General features: G+C 38.9%; 1 protein-coding gene across 5 annotated transcripts in view; it reads right to left on the bottom strand.

Annotated features, from left to right (window-relative positions):
- Positions 1-3,331, bottom strand: part of dock6 (dedicator of cytokinesis 6) — a 50,578-nt gene extending 47,247 nt beyond the window's left edge. For all 5 annotated transcript variants that reach the window (XM_065252962.1, XM_065252991.1, XM_065253062.1 and 2 more), the window contains exon 1: positions 3,196-3,331. In XM_065252962.1, coding sequence (XP_065109034.1) covers positions 3,196-3,245 — 50 coding nt within the window. In that variant the 5' untranslated portion in view covers positions 3,246-3,331. The remainder of the gene's footprint in view (positions 1-3,195) is intronic.
- Positions 3,332-15,670: the final 12,339 nt, after the last annotated feature.

Genomic DNA, 15,670 nt, shown 5'->3' with positions numbered 1-15,670 from the left:
CCCGGGAAATTTCAGTGAAAAAAGCCAAAGAAACATTTTAAAATTTGTAGGGAATTCTCTCTCATTTCTTGCTACATATAATTTAGAAACATTTATACTTTTTACAGTCCCCTTTATATAATGTTTTGGGGTTTATAAGTAGTGATTGACCGATACCGATTTTTGTTTCATCAGCCTTAGCTGATGACCGATACAGGCTGCCAATTTTCTTGAGCTGATATTTGGAGCCAATACTGCTTTTGTCACTCAATTTACATCATAAAAATGGCACAATGACGCCAAATGTCTCAATTTAAAAAAGTAACATTTACTGAACTTAAAAAAAAAAAAACTATATTTAAAAAATAGTAAAAACAGGTGAGGGTGCTATGAAACCATGAACTGCACTTTCCACAATGACGAGGAACTATCAGCAAAGGATACTGATTTCTAGCACTTTACTACTACAAATATATATAGAGTTGAGAAATAAAAACTTGCTTTGTTCAGCTATGATCAGCTGTTAGGCCGAGCTTTCGATGTTGTCACGGAAAGGTTGGATTTTTTTTTGTCACATGACCTGCAATCACTTGCGGCTTCCAGCACTCTGTCTGTAAATAATGCTGGAAAAAATCGGCGAACACAGCAGCCACATATCGGCCGATGCTGATACACATAAAAAAACACGCAAATATCGGCACGATATATCTTCCGGCCGATATATCGGTCTATCACTATTTATAAGACAGGATTCCTTGTAAAGCTGCTATATAAAACAAAATTTATTGTCAAAGTTGATGTACAATGTTTTTACATCCAGCATTACTCTAAGTGTAGCCATTTATATATTCGTTAAACATAAAAATATATAAATTGCTATATATATTTTAGGTAGGGGTTCCCTCTCAGAAGGTGTATCATATTTGGCAAATTTGAAAACCCCTGGTCTATGGCATTATGTAGCACCTTTACTTTTAAGAGTGCTTGCAATGCAACGCAAAGACTGCTTAACAAAACCCTGCAGACAGCATCAGCCCAGAGCCTTAACCAATCCCCATGTGATCCAAACAGGCGGACATGGCCGCTTCCCTGGGGTCAAGCCACTTTACGTACTAACCATTTCCTGAGATTAAAAAACTGAGACTGTGAAGGAAAACTCTTAAAACAACCTCTAAGAGTGGCAGGTCAGACTAAACTTACAGTAATAATAATAATTAGCGCTCATTTTATTTTACAGTGTGTGGCAAAAAATACAAAAAAAGTGTAACATTTTGGTAGTGCACAGAGTGGTTAGGAATGCTGCTTTTACCGTGCCTTCCCATTTCCTTTTTTAAAAGGAAAGAGGAAAACTTGGAATGGAGCGCAACACCCTTTCCTACATCCTGCAGTGAAACAATGAGTCTGCTCTCACAGAGGTGAAGACAGTAAGGAGCATGCAAAAGAATACGGTACGTGAATGAAACATAAGCCAGTGCACCAACGTTTCATCCCTTTAGGCTACAAAACAGGCACAAAAACTCCCTCATCAACTCAACTCATCTGGTGTATCCATGAACAAAGTTTCAACTTATTAAGACATAGTACTAGGTAATAATGCCACACCTTACGTGGAGCCTTATGTTACTAAAGAGTTTGGTGATGGCAGCACCAGGGGCGTGGGTTTGGTTTTCAAGGAGCACACAAACATTAAAATGAATACGTTGGAGTAAGTTGCTTTGGATAAATGTAAACATGTTTAGGATCATTAGGATTGGACGTTCTGTACAGTGAGTGTGTCCAATTTCTGTGTGTTTTTTAATTTGTTAAGCATAGTCAACATTTGAAGTGGATCAAAAAGTTCATCAGAGTTGTACAAGAACTGGTATTGGGTAATGAAAACCTCCATCCTTCAAATTTTGACTACTGTATTTTGATATACTAATCTTTCTCAATCAGGGTGTATAAAGTACAATGGTTATCCAATTGATGTACTGCAACAGTACTTGAACAAAATGCACCCTGAAGACTCACACATGGATGTTTATCTTTACCTACATTCCAAGATTTCACTTTGTTCTCATGTTTTTCCAACATGTTCATTGGCGTCCTGATGTGATTTTAATCTCCTTATCAACTGATCATGTCTGATCCAGTCCATAAATAATAAAGCAGCCATAACAATGATAGAAAAAATAAAAGCAAATGAAAAAGTATGATATTTGTACTCATTACTGAATAGGGTTTAAACTCAGACAATACAATACAATATGATTTCTAATACAGTGTTTCTCAACCAGGGGGGCCGGGGTCCTTAGGATGGCTTAAAATGATTAAAAAGACGACAAAACAATCAATAAAATAAGCTTATATAACTACAAAGCTAGATATTTCTGTTTGTAAAGAATACACATTTGTCAAGTATTTGCAAAAAAAATTGTAAGTTGGGGGGGGGCTTTACATTTTGTTGTGGACAATAAAGGGGCTTTGAAATGATAAAAGTTGAGAACCGCTGTTCTAATGGTTTCCATAACAAACACCATCATCAGTTTACCATTAAAACCATTATAACATTTCTTAATGTTGTGTGTATTAGGGTTTTATTCCGGTAGGATTTAAAAACAAAAACACATCACCAGTAGGACCATTATGGTATCCATTAAAACCAATAACGTTCTTATTATAACCATTAAATGCATTATAACCATTAAATGCATTTAAATGATTTTCCTGATGCGTTTTCTCTGTTTTGTTGGAGATACAGTAACATCAACTGAACAAACAACAACAAGTTACATTAGTGATCTGCATACCATCAATAACCTCACAGTATCAGCAAACCTCTGCCTTAAATGAATGTACAGCCCTAGGCACATTCCCAAAACACAAAGTGACATGTATTTCAATAGTTGAAAGTGTCACCGCATTCAAAGCGACATTCACAGTTGCGATATCATAATATCACTTATCCCATTATCACTCAATGCATTCACATATCGCCGACACCAACATCTGATCGCTTCAAATGTGATATTTACGCTGCAAAACGCGTTGTAGTCGAAAACTGTATATCAAAACACAATAGTGTGTTTTACTGTCATATAGTTGAGATGTGCACGGAACTAAACAAAAGGTTCAGGTCAACTCGTGGCGGGTCTCTTTATCTTTCTCATACGAGTCGATCCCGACAACTACTTTACGACACGCTTACGATTCAAACTGTGTAAAGTATAAACCCACCTGTTGATCTTGTGCGCAAAAGCCCTCCGTTCGTTCGTTAGGGTTGCCATCCCATCTGAACAGGGACAGCGTCGTACAGTTTCCCTGTACTTTGGAAAATATTTTGGAGTCGAGTCCTAAGCTTCCTTGTGTGGGATTTGGGGTAAAATTGCGCCTCCTAGCAGTCCGGGGGCTGCATGGCGCTTCGTTCATGTGGTGCTGTGCAAACTGACATACGTGTGACATCAGATTGTCGCGAGAACTATTCATAATGTATGCTTTCGAATCGTTCTCGCGGTACTTTAATTTCATAATCTGTCTGCACAGCCCTTCAGAATGCGAACCAACCAGACTGCCTTGACTTACCAAACCGGTTTCGACTGACGCACCTGTCGGTGTCTCAAGGGATATGCAATGTTTTTCTTGGATGGATTTCCTTTCTACTTAATGAGGTATTATAGTGAATTTAAATAAATTTTAACCTTCTTCCAAAAAAATACTGCATTGCTAACGGGCATATAAAACAACAGCACCATGAAAACAATAAATACAAACAATAAAAATAACATCTAATTTATTTATATATATATATTTTTTTTAGAATTTCTTTATTATAACAAAATAAATTAAAATAAAATGTATTATTTATAATTTGATGAATGTGCGGTGTTAGATGTGTGTTCGCTGTTTTACAATGTCTTGAAACTTGGCTCATACATAAGCCATACATGTGGTTTCATAGATATGTATAAAGGCTAGATGGCTTACCGCTGAGTCCCTAATGGCATCACCTGGCGGCCATCTTAGGACAGGACGCTCGCTCACTCGTAGCATTGAGTTTAATGGTGAAGGTACTTTTAAATGACCATAACTTGCTCAATTTTCTACCGATTTTCAAACGGTTTGGTTTTTTACAAACGTTATTAACGTGGCTATAATACTGGATGCTTTGACATGTTTCATGATTTTTTTATATATTTTTAGTATAGGTATGCAGTGTCATAGTTACATCTTTGACGTTTATAATAAACCAAACCGTTTGAAAATCAGTAAAAAATTAAGCAAGTTATGGTCATTTAAAAGTACCTGCATCATTAAAACTCAATGCTAGGAGTGAGCGAGCGCCCTGTCCTAAGATGGCCGCCAAAATGCAGACGTTCCACTCAATTGGCCAGCAGGGCGGGCGAGCCATCTAGCCTTTATACATATCTATGTGTGGTTTACCGATTACTTTAAACAGCTTAATTCCAATCCATAAATCTGTCAAGGTCTCATAAAAACACACAGCAAAAAAAAAAAAAAGTATAGTGATTAAAATGATTATTCTTCCGCCAAGCAATGTAGTTCTTCAGAAGCATATGGTTGCCAAGCAACACAAAGACGCAGTGGCGCAGTAATACTGATGTAAATGCGATTAATGTTTGTAAAGTTTTAAAGGGGACATATGATGAAAATCAGACTTTTTCCATGTTTAAGTGCTATAATTGGGTCCCCAGAGCTTCTATCAACCTAGAAAATGTGAAAAAGATCAACCCAGTAACTTAGTTTTGGTAAACCATTCTCTGCAAGCATGTGAAAAATCAGTAATTGAAATTTGGCTCCGCTTGTGATGTCAGAAGGGGATAATACGGCCCCTTAATCTGCACTATCCAACCATGGCACTGCCATTTAGTGCAGAGATCAGCTCATTCGCATTTAAAGGACACACCCAAAAACAGCACATTTTTGCTCACACGTACAAAGTGGCAATTTTAACATGTTATAATAAATTATCTGGTATTTTGAGCTAAAACTTTACATATGTACTCTGGGGACACCAAATATTTATTTGACATCTTAAAAAGTCTTGTGAAATGTCCCCTTTAATGTCAGGATATGCGAGGAAAGAAACCCAGGTGCAGACAATTTAGAAAAACACTAAACACTTTTATTAAATAAAACAAAAACATTGTACTGTTAGAGCCCTACCATACTGAACTAGATATTAATACTCAACAAGACTCTGGCAGGATCCTAACACTCAAATTTTGCTAAAACAATCATAATCAAGGCTCATAATCGGTTTTATGTTTAATCATTTAGCAGATGTTTTTATCCAAAGCGACTTACTAACATGTGACAACATTTTACCTTACAATTTGTCATTGCAATCAGTTTTATTAATTTTTAATCATTTTAGAGATGATTTTGCATCCTGGCCATAGCCCCTCAAGACGACATTTTACAGTGAACTAATTTGTATCCCTGCTCTTTATTGGTGTTTCATATCGTAAGTATTTAAATGTCAATGTGATTTTATGTCTAATGCTACTAGAGTGCCCAATTTCCCCAAAGGCATCTAGAAAAGTTCATTCTTATTTCTTCTCAACACACTTGTGTACGAGTCAAACTTGCTTGGTGGCCACCAGAGGGAGTTGTACTCCACAAGTGTTGGACACATCCAGACAAAAGGCGGTGGCCAGGAAATATTGACTCAACCCTCCACCACCTTATTGTCTAGATGCAGTATTGTCCAGAAGTATAATATCCGATTTCATTATTCATTTCACACTGTAGAATAAATACAGCAATATGTGAGTACCATATCCTTCATTGTACTGTACCAATACATTTGAGACACATATGTTGTTGCATGCCAGAATTCTTCAATTGTATAGACTATATACATATAATAGACCACACTATAAACATACAAAATAAAATTAAATGCCAGCTACGATAATAATCTCATTCAAACCGTAAAACATCTGTTTCCTTTCCATAAATTAAGACACACGCCCAAAAGCAGATTACCAGGGGACATTTATTGACACGTCTTTCTCCCAAGGACACACATTTATCATTTCAGAGCAAAGCCGTCAGTTCTCTCTCCTTCTCCCTGCTGTAACCTCTTCCCATCCCCCTCGAAGCAGTGAGGTATGACCATACAGTGCTGTCGGCCCCCTCCCTTATAGCTCGCCTCAGCACCATGCCCCATTAATTCAGCACCAAGGAGAGCTCTGCTGGTGCAGGTACAAGCCAGCACTGACCTAAGGAATGACTGTGGTAGTATGTGTGTGCGTGTTTTAGAGAAAAGGGCTTCAGGAGGGCCATGTATGTTGAATTTTTTGTGCAGTCTGTTCAGCGATCCTTACTCTGGGGCCGATACGCTAATGAAGATGAATGAATCTCTATCCTGTTTTTGGCCCCAGACACAGTGCAGAACTAAAACCTGATGCTTGGTTTCACTAGGAATAAATATAGATGTAAAAAATGATGTTGTGAGACTCTGGAGGTCTTCTTCTGTGACATTCATCTATATATTAGGGAGTGTGCGTTGTGGTGATTTTGAAGGATGATCAGCCTGCACCGATGGGAGTGGACGGGCTCAGAGATGTAATGGACCATCATTCAAGCAATTACATTAAGAGAATTACCGCATTGCGACTTTCATACGAACCCGCTACATATATTCTTGAGCTATAGCGTGCTACCATACTGAACCCAATGGCACTCGGTTGGCAGTGATCAAATGCAACATGTGAGATCCAGATGGAGGATTAAAAATAGTTTTACATTTTCGAGCTGAAACGCAGGATCATTACAGGCAGGCGGCATTTACATCACGTCCTTTTCTTCTTTCCCTTCTGCTTCTCTCCCCGTCGAAGGCTTTCAATTCTTCGACCGGCACTATTGTTTGACTGCCCCTCCCCCAGCGGGCAGGAGAGCACCCCCCATCCCTGCTGCATTACCGGAGAACAAAAGAGATAGTGTCAGACGCCACCCTCTAGATCTCTTTCACACCCCAGCCCCCACCGCGATTCCAGATGGGGCTGCCTTTTTTCAGGGTCTCTCTGAACCCCAAGAGTCCTTCAAAATGGACGTGCACCTCCCCCTCTCCCCAATCTTCAGCTGCCCGTCACCCACCTGCTCTCTCTGCCACGCGCCCCGTGTCCAGAGCACGCCCCCTTTCCCCATCCCATACACGCAGACAGCTCCATTCAAATCATTAACCACTTGCCTGCTACGGCCTTCCTCCAGACCATAGGATAGAACAAAAATTGCAAATGAGATATCTGCAATAACTTAATTATTTTTAAAAGCCATGGAGAACAAATTATGAGTCTCTGCTTTTATTTTGGAGAAACGACATGTGTCTCCTCTGGTGCTTAAGATCTTGCAACAGTGTCTTAAACTATGCTCGGATTTGCCATCAAAAGCCAGATATTTCCATATGTACACATCAAATTTCTTATCAAATACTCTCAAGAGAATCCAACTATTTACATTTATTTTACAGCTTTATGCTTTAAGCAATGGTTTAGCATCTGAGACAAATCTGACATCTTAAAAGAAACATAACTGGGAACTCAATTAAATCCGAGCTATAAAAACGCATCCCCTATAAAAGTGTGCTATGGGAGGGGAGCTGTATATCTAATTTTATGATATGGTTTCCTCCAAGGCCTACAAAAGAAAAAATCCATTTCATATGTGAAAATGATTCGTGTGTACTATGTGACAACTCCAAAGAGTGCTTGCAGATGTACACAAAATGGCAAACGTTGTAAGAAATGACATAATCAGTGCATTTCTTTTTAAAACGAATGATTTCATCGCGTTTGCGGTAAGATCACGGTTTTGGCATCTGACAACATTAAGCCTCTGAAAGTCTGCAACGGTAAGCAGTGATGCAGACTCATGCGTGAGGCGAGGAAGAGGCAGATGCTCATTTGATTGTATTCCTCTAAAAGCTCTGACACGTCGCATCCTCTGAGCCGCACCCCCTCTCCCAGGCCTCCAGGGAATGGTGTGGAGGAGTAGCACTGGTCCGCATCTGTCGCGGGGCAGCTGTTGGTCACTTAATGGAATTTGTCCTGTCGCTGATGGGCCAGGGGCAGTGGGAGGCTGGGCTAATGACTCCTGAATCTGTTCAAATCTTACCAATTACTCTGAGATAGCGAAATCCATACCGCCATTTTACTGTATCTGCTGTTACGGTCTCCTTAAGAGCTGATTAGTGATTTCTCTGATTGATTATGTTTTAAGTGTGTGGGACATTCCTGCATTTACTTACAGTATACGACAATATGAAGTGATGTAAGAAAATGCTTGCAGGGCTTTGGAAAACTTTATATTTTCAGTAGCAAAGGTGGCAATATCAAGATTTAAAATTCAAGATGTTTATTTTTTTAATGCCACTTAGTATAATTAAATTCTTATTTTGTGCATTCCTCTTGAGAAAGATGGGGTGTGATAGACAATCTATTAAGTTTTACATTTATGCATTTGGCAGACACTGACTTACAAGGTATACATTTTTATCAGTATGTGTGTTCTCTGGGTTTAGTGACGTTTTGCACTGATAGCAGGAGGTATACAAATACAAAATGTAAACAGACATAAGCAGAAAAAATACTAACTTTTATACTTCCTATGTCTGTTAAAAGATGTCAAATAGTTGTCCAAACACAACCAGACGTCTAGGTTAAAACAATGGCTGTCAGTGAAAATACAGCCAAAAAATAATTATAATAATACATAAAACCAACACTTTGTAATCACTGCACTGTTAAAAATGCAACACAAGGTTAAAACAACCTAATGTGCAAGTCAATTAAAGTTTTGACTTGTGATAAGTTGACATATCTTAGAAAAACAAGTTGAAATTGTTTAACTTAATTTGTTAAGTTAAAGCTGCGGTCAGCAACTCTGGAGGATTGAGATGATTTCGAATGTTTACAATCTTCGTGCCCCTCCCACACTACCAGCGAGCAACCCCCCTTTGAGATTGTCCTCGTCAGGGCGTGTGCACCAAAATTTTTGTGAACGCATACTTGGCAAGAATACTTAGATTACTTACATAACATTCAGAAATACAATCAATGGTTGATAAAGCACAATTAACTGTCAAGAAGACATATGGCAAGCTCTGCATCCAGCTTGAAACCTTTAAAAAAATCTTGTAGATTCCTCCACCTTTCAAATCCCAGACCGATATTGATCCTAGTTTTATTACGAACACGGTCGCTTTCTATCTGTGTTTCCTTCTTTTCATTGGTTGTTTCCTATCTCTGATTGTTAACCGAGGAATCGGAAGTTTGTAAGTGAATGTTTTCTTCGCCATTACGTTGTGTTCAATCCAACACACCTGTGAATTTCAGGCGGATGCATGTGATATTGTAACGCGCGAGGGGGGATCTGTGGCGCGTGCCGAAACTGTGATTGACAGGCAGATTTTACACAGCCCTGCGCTGATTGGACCAGATGAACCGGCCCTGCGCTGATTGGAGCAGATAAACCGGGAGCGGTGGATTTTTGCAGTAACATAAAAATATATGTTAATAGATATTATATTGTTTTTTACAGTGTGTTGACTTTGCTTACAGAATAGAATTTCATACATATTGCACTTCAAAGTTATTTTGGCTAGAAGTGGGTTAATTAAAGAAAAACACCGCGCCCGAGGTCGAAGTGCTGCAAACTAAGTGCTCCTCCGCCATACAAGAAAGTTCTCTTAAAGCTCACGTAACACACGCTGTTTCTGCATTTCTGATGTTAATCTGGAGTACCTATAGAGTAGTATGACATCCTTTATATCTCCGAAGAGTCTTTAGTTTAATCAGATTTATAAAAGAAAGATTAGCTTACCGAATCTTTCCGATAACGTACGAAAAAATGAAGAAGGAGGAGTTATACCGCGGGAGGAGGGAATATGAGTCATGCAACACTATACAGCACTGTTTTAAATTATGATTCACTACAAGTTCGTGTCATTTATATAATATGCACGCGACTATTTCCAACATAAGACAGAAGTCTTACTTACCGCATGCAACTCGTGACCCGGTTGGGAAAATCCACCGCATCAAACACACACAAAACTCCGCTGCTACCCCGGATAATAAACTATATCCATTGTTTTCATAAGGCTGGATTTCTTCTCCTTACATCCAAAAACACACTTCATCTTTCGTGCCATTGTTGAGTTTTGAAATTAAACAAAGCTGAGTGGCGTGATAAGATGTTTGCAAGCTCTAGCGTCTCCCGCTGATTGATGGGTGGGCGGGGTTTTCCGGGGGAAGTGCCCATATAAAGAAGTGATACGTATAGAAAACCCCTGAAACATCAGTTGGACCCGTAATCGAAAAAAACTTGTACGAACCCTGGCGAAGTGCATTCGGCACAGAAATACTCTGTAACACTGCTTTTTTGACACTTTGCCTATGTTTAGCATGAGGAAACAACTCTATAACTGTGTTAATAAGTCAGAATGCTTGAAATACCATTGAACCCCCCCCCCCCCTTTAAAAAAATCGCCACGTTTTATTTTGTGCCACCATACTTACTCGTGTAACTACTAATGTAACAGTCTTTAAATAAGGAAAACATGGAAGTGTTTGGTGGCTTCTAAACTCATCCCTGTTTGGATCCTAAGGAATGAATGGGGCTAGGCTAAATGCTAACACATTCACGACGCGCTGTACAAAGATTAAGTGCACGCACTGAAAAAGATAGGTAAGTATTTATACGTCTAAGTTAAGGTAAGAACATAGTAAAATATTGAAAAATGTTGATGTTTTCCTTTCAAAGCCGGACTATATGAGGTCTATATTTAACATAGACCGTAAAATGATGGATATTACTTGCTGGTTAATAAAAACACACAATAACAAAAAGACTATATACAGTATAAATGAGAAAAAAATGTATGATGTATTATGATGTAGTGCAGATAGCAATGAAGTCACGAGTAAAGTGTCAAGTGGTAATAAAATTTCAGTGCCAAGTGTAGGGCTTAAAGTGACAATACAGTATGATGTATGACAGTCAATTTGATAAAGTGCAGAGTGCAGTTGAAAAGAGGAAGCTGAGCAATATTCAATATCAGTGAATTTGCAGTACTGTATTTTGTCAGTATAAATGTTCTTCAGTTCTTCAGCCTGGGTTAACAAAGTCAGTCCCAGGACAGTGTTGGGATGGTCAAGTGGTCTTACTCCTACATTGATGGATAGCTGTAATCAATCTATAATCGTGAATGTTGCATTTTGCTTAGTTGAGATAAAAACGTTTTATTTATTTATTTATTATATTTGACCATGCCTGTGAAAACCCAGTTAGTCTTGATTTACTGTTTTCTACATAAAATCATCCAAAAAAGCCAACACAGCAACCTTTAGTCCAAGACACTCTATTCTGAAAGGCTTTGTGTGTAATTTCTTGACTGTACGACAAAAGCAGCAAACCACTAAGCATTACTCTGATTTTTTACCCCATGACCTGCAGGAAATCACCAACCCCCCAGCCCTGCTCGGCATCCACGAGAGTTCAAGCAGTCAAATCAATAAGAAGAAAGAGAAGTGAGCCCCGTTCCTCCCTCTGCATCTGTCAAGGAGCAGGCAAGGGAGGGGTTCACTCACGGGATTGGGAAGGGAACAATATCACTCCATCTGTCACAAACAGCCTCATCTCTGCTAAGATGAAATGTAGCTCCAAAGTAAATCAAACGACGCGTTACTCCACCACACCGATCAAAGTCACATGCTGTCTGATTTACAGAGACCTTGTGCTGACCGATTCATTCAAATGACCGCTGGCCAGGACCAAAATAGCCACACAAGGCTGCGGATGTATAACATACAGTATATATGACATTTTATCCTATAAAACACCAGTGTTGTGTTACACGTAGGCCTTGTACAAACTGCAAACTTTTCGAGAGTGACAACCGCATTTAAATGCAGGAGTGAATCCCCTAAACTAACGTTCCATGTCTGTACGGAAAAAGACTCACTCCCGAAAATGCAAGGATTGACCATAGCAATGTTTTGCATAGCACAGCACTGACCAAATAATTTTACAACGTTATGTTTTGCAATAAGCCTCCATCTTTGCATTGTGTGTTGTACATATTTGTGAGGCTGCTCCACAGAGCGCTGTCAGGTTCTGGTCTTTTTTGTACTTACAATGTGGCGCTTAACCGCTTATGGCTCACGAAGCGATCAAACTTTGTTATTAAAGTGAGATGCCATTACTGATATTTTGATCTTTGAGATAAAGCATTTGAAATTGTTTCGGTTTATTATTGGATTTTTCTAGTTTTTTTATTGTAAGATCTGGCAACACAAGTAAGCAAACGCACGTGCCTATGTCATTTTCTGCACCGTGCATGCAGAAGACTTTTCCCCTTCTAGGCATTTATTTTTTTCAGAAGAGAGACCTATCCTGTCCATGATGCATTTTTAAACAACTAGTTGTTCAGTTCGGTTATGTACACATTCAAGGTTTGTTAAATGCAGTTGTCACTAGTTAATTCAGTTGTTGAATGTAGTTGTCAGTCCCGTAAATTACTGAACTGTGTGTGTACAGAACAGGATTAATCTTTTAGAGGTGAAGTGACAACCGAATTTATATGCAGTGTGTACGAGGTCATACTGTACAACCCCAGCAACATGTAACTCACCCAAGCCTGATGCTTCGTCTCATAAGTGGGATATTTACCGTCTCCCTTCCCCCTCCGAGGCCTCATCCTGCGCTCTCAGTGGCAGGTAGAGCCGCAATCTCAGTCATTCATATTTAATTCTAGCAGAGTTTCCGGCCAGACTAATGTGCTATTGATTGCAAGTCTCCTATTACCGTAGGGTGAGAGGAAAGCGGGAAGGAAAAGAGAAAGAAAATGATGAGGGAGTGAATACAGAGGCATACTGCACGAAGGGTGGGGAAATATGAGGTGGTCGAAGATAAATCTGAAACCAGTGGGGGTAGAAAGTAATCTGACATTTAAGAAATATGACCGTACCGTACTTTTAATAAATCAATGGGGATGGTGCATGAGTAACGTTTCTGAATTTCTCTGATTCTCAAGCATGATTATTTTTAGGCCCGGCACTTTTTCGAGGAATTGAAAACCCATCAAGGCCGTGGAGAGTTAGTGGAAGATGTGCTGAATGCAAAAGTGCGCGAATGCATTTAAATGTAATTAAAGGCAAGTACGCTGACATGTTGTCGGTGTAAAGAGGGGGGCATTGCTTTGCTCAGTAAAAACTGCATCTAAGATGTGCTCATTTGTGTTATGAGTGAAGGCAAGAGTGCTTGTGATAGTTCGAGATGGAAAACGAAAGAAAGAAAGAAAGAAGGCATTATTTAAGGTTTTCTCCCCGGATACTGACGCAGACAAGTCTAGATAAAAGTTTAATAACAGCATCTCTATATTTAACAAGACAGGGTGTAAAACAGGCTCTCCATCAGACACAAGGCTTCCACTCCCACCATCACATTTGCAAATGCTTGGCCCATAAACTCTATGACTGTAAAGGCGTGGAACTGGGAAATATCTTCCAAGTTTATGCTGTGTTTATTGCACCTCAAGTCGTATGCCAAAGCGTGCAGCTCCGCATGCGGTGCATGGAAAGCTGAAGGGAATCAATAAGTGAAAAGATGACAAAAAGTCTGATTCCTCTTCCCACCAGCCTGTCTGGTCTAATAATAGCCTGAAGAAAACACAGCAAAGCAGCTGAGAAAATGCCAAATAATGCATGTGGGGCCAAATTAGTCCTTAAAATTAGAAAAAGGCTCAAAACTATGCAGGGAGGCTATAAGAATGGCAGAACCAACCCAACATGACCCTCCCTCCAATGCTCCCCCAAGCCCTTTGCCTAAATGGGCCAGCGGTGTTACCCTAGGGCTCAAAGCCCACTAAACTGTGAAAGGATGGGCCCAGAGCTATCACTGCTCAAATCCTATCAGACTCATCCACTCGCCTTCTCTCTTTCTAAAAAGAACAGAAAAATTTGATCAGACACTTAAACACATCACTCGGCCGTGCCATGCAATTTGTAGAATAGATGGGGAGTTATTATAATGGCTGACTAATCCTGTAAGCATTACTATAACACCTTATCACAAATGTGCTAAAGTGTCCTGATTTAAGAAAGCCAACAAATATGTTAAAAATCTCTTTGTGAGTTGTTACTTGTGAAACTGGCAAAACCACCACATTCAATCTAATAAAGCGTTGGTTATTGTTTTAAACTTGTTATCACACATTGCTGATGAATTATGACCATATTTACTGCATATTTACTCATTTACAATGTAAACATATTCTAGGTGACAACTTGTTACAGGTAAACGTATTATTAAAAGAGCCATACTACACGATCACGAGGCAGGTCCCTTAATGAAAGACTGTCATAACAAATGCCAAACAGTCTATTGACTGTGAATATATGAGCAGTCACGCTCGGCATATCTGGTAATAAGATTTCTCTCCATTATGTTCTTACATCCTGTGTTACAGTTTCAGTACGTGAGGAGAGCTGCAAATTATGCAGAAGTGTTGTTGTCGAGTAGAGATACTATTAATTCATGAGACGCTTTGTAAAAGAAGCAGAATTAATGTGTGAAAAGAGATTGAAAAACACTATAATACATTTTTTTTTAGAATATCCAAGCAACACAGAAATTATACTGCGTTTAGATATTAGCTCAGTTTCCATCAACCTGATTTTATGCGCATTTTGAAGTATCGCATCAGAAATGAGTTACGGAAACGAATAATTTTGTCTAAAATCACTTAATTCAAAAAAACGTTTTTACGCTCCCTTTCGCTTAAGGTGGTTTTGACTTGGAAACGCATTTGCCGCATAAATTCTGAAGTAGCGAACATTAAACCCACGTGACGGATCATCTAGCTGTAGGCCTATTCGCTGATGTTGTCTTTTACATATATGTGGCTTGACGTCGTTGTAATGCATTTGCTTTAGTCCCTGCATCAAAAATTATGCATTTCGTCTTCATTTTGGCATTTACAAGCTGCACTGCTAGTAAAAAAAACCTTGCCCAAATGTAACTAAATGCCGGCGTGTCACCATTTTCTAAGCATGCCTTGTTTTATTTAGTTACCAATACCACCATCAATTGTTCAAAGAACTTGGACCTGGAAATGCACCTAATTTGCATTTGTTTTGTTTTTATTTTGAAAAACAAAGAAAACCCAGCTATTACTTGTCAGAGTAAAATTGCCAAAATGGTCCATAGCTGTCACCAGAGCGGTACTCTTTCAAAAAGGTAACCTTTGTACCTAAAGACTACATACTACAATGTAAGCCCAGATGAGTTTATTCAACTTAAAAAACATAGGGTAACTCGCTGCCCTAAATATTCCCATTTTGCCTTGTAAAGCAAACAAGTAATTTTAAGTTAAATCTACTTAAAATTGCTCAACACATCTTATTTTAGCATAGTTTTATAAAACTTGTAATGTTAAGAGGATATTGCAAAGCAATGGTAACTTTAAAAAAAGCAAATGTTTCAACTTTACACAGAGACCTCAACACTCAAATCTCAATAATGGTGGCAAGTAATCAAATCTCATGAAGTTAAAGATAAGCTCTTGCACTTTACCACAACAATTACAAAAACAACTGCAGCCGTATAAATAAAGACAACAAACAGCAAAACAGCACTCATATAACAGTAGCAGTTAATTTATGCATGCTGCAATGCATGATGGGGA

The sequence above is a fragment of the Paramisgurnus dabryanus genome, chromosome 3 (assembly GCF_030506205.2).
Source record: "Paramisgurnus dabryanus chromosome 3, PD_genome_1.1, whole genome shotgun sequence".
NCBI classification, from domain to species: domain Eukaryota; kingdom Metazoa; phylum Chordata; class Actinopteri; order Cypriniformes; family Cobitidae; genus Paramisgurnus; species Paramisgurnus dabryanus.
This window is presented reverse-complemented; position numbering and strand designations above follow the sequence as displayed.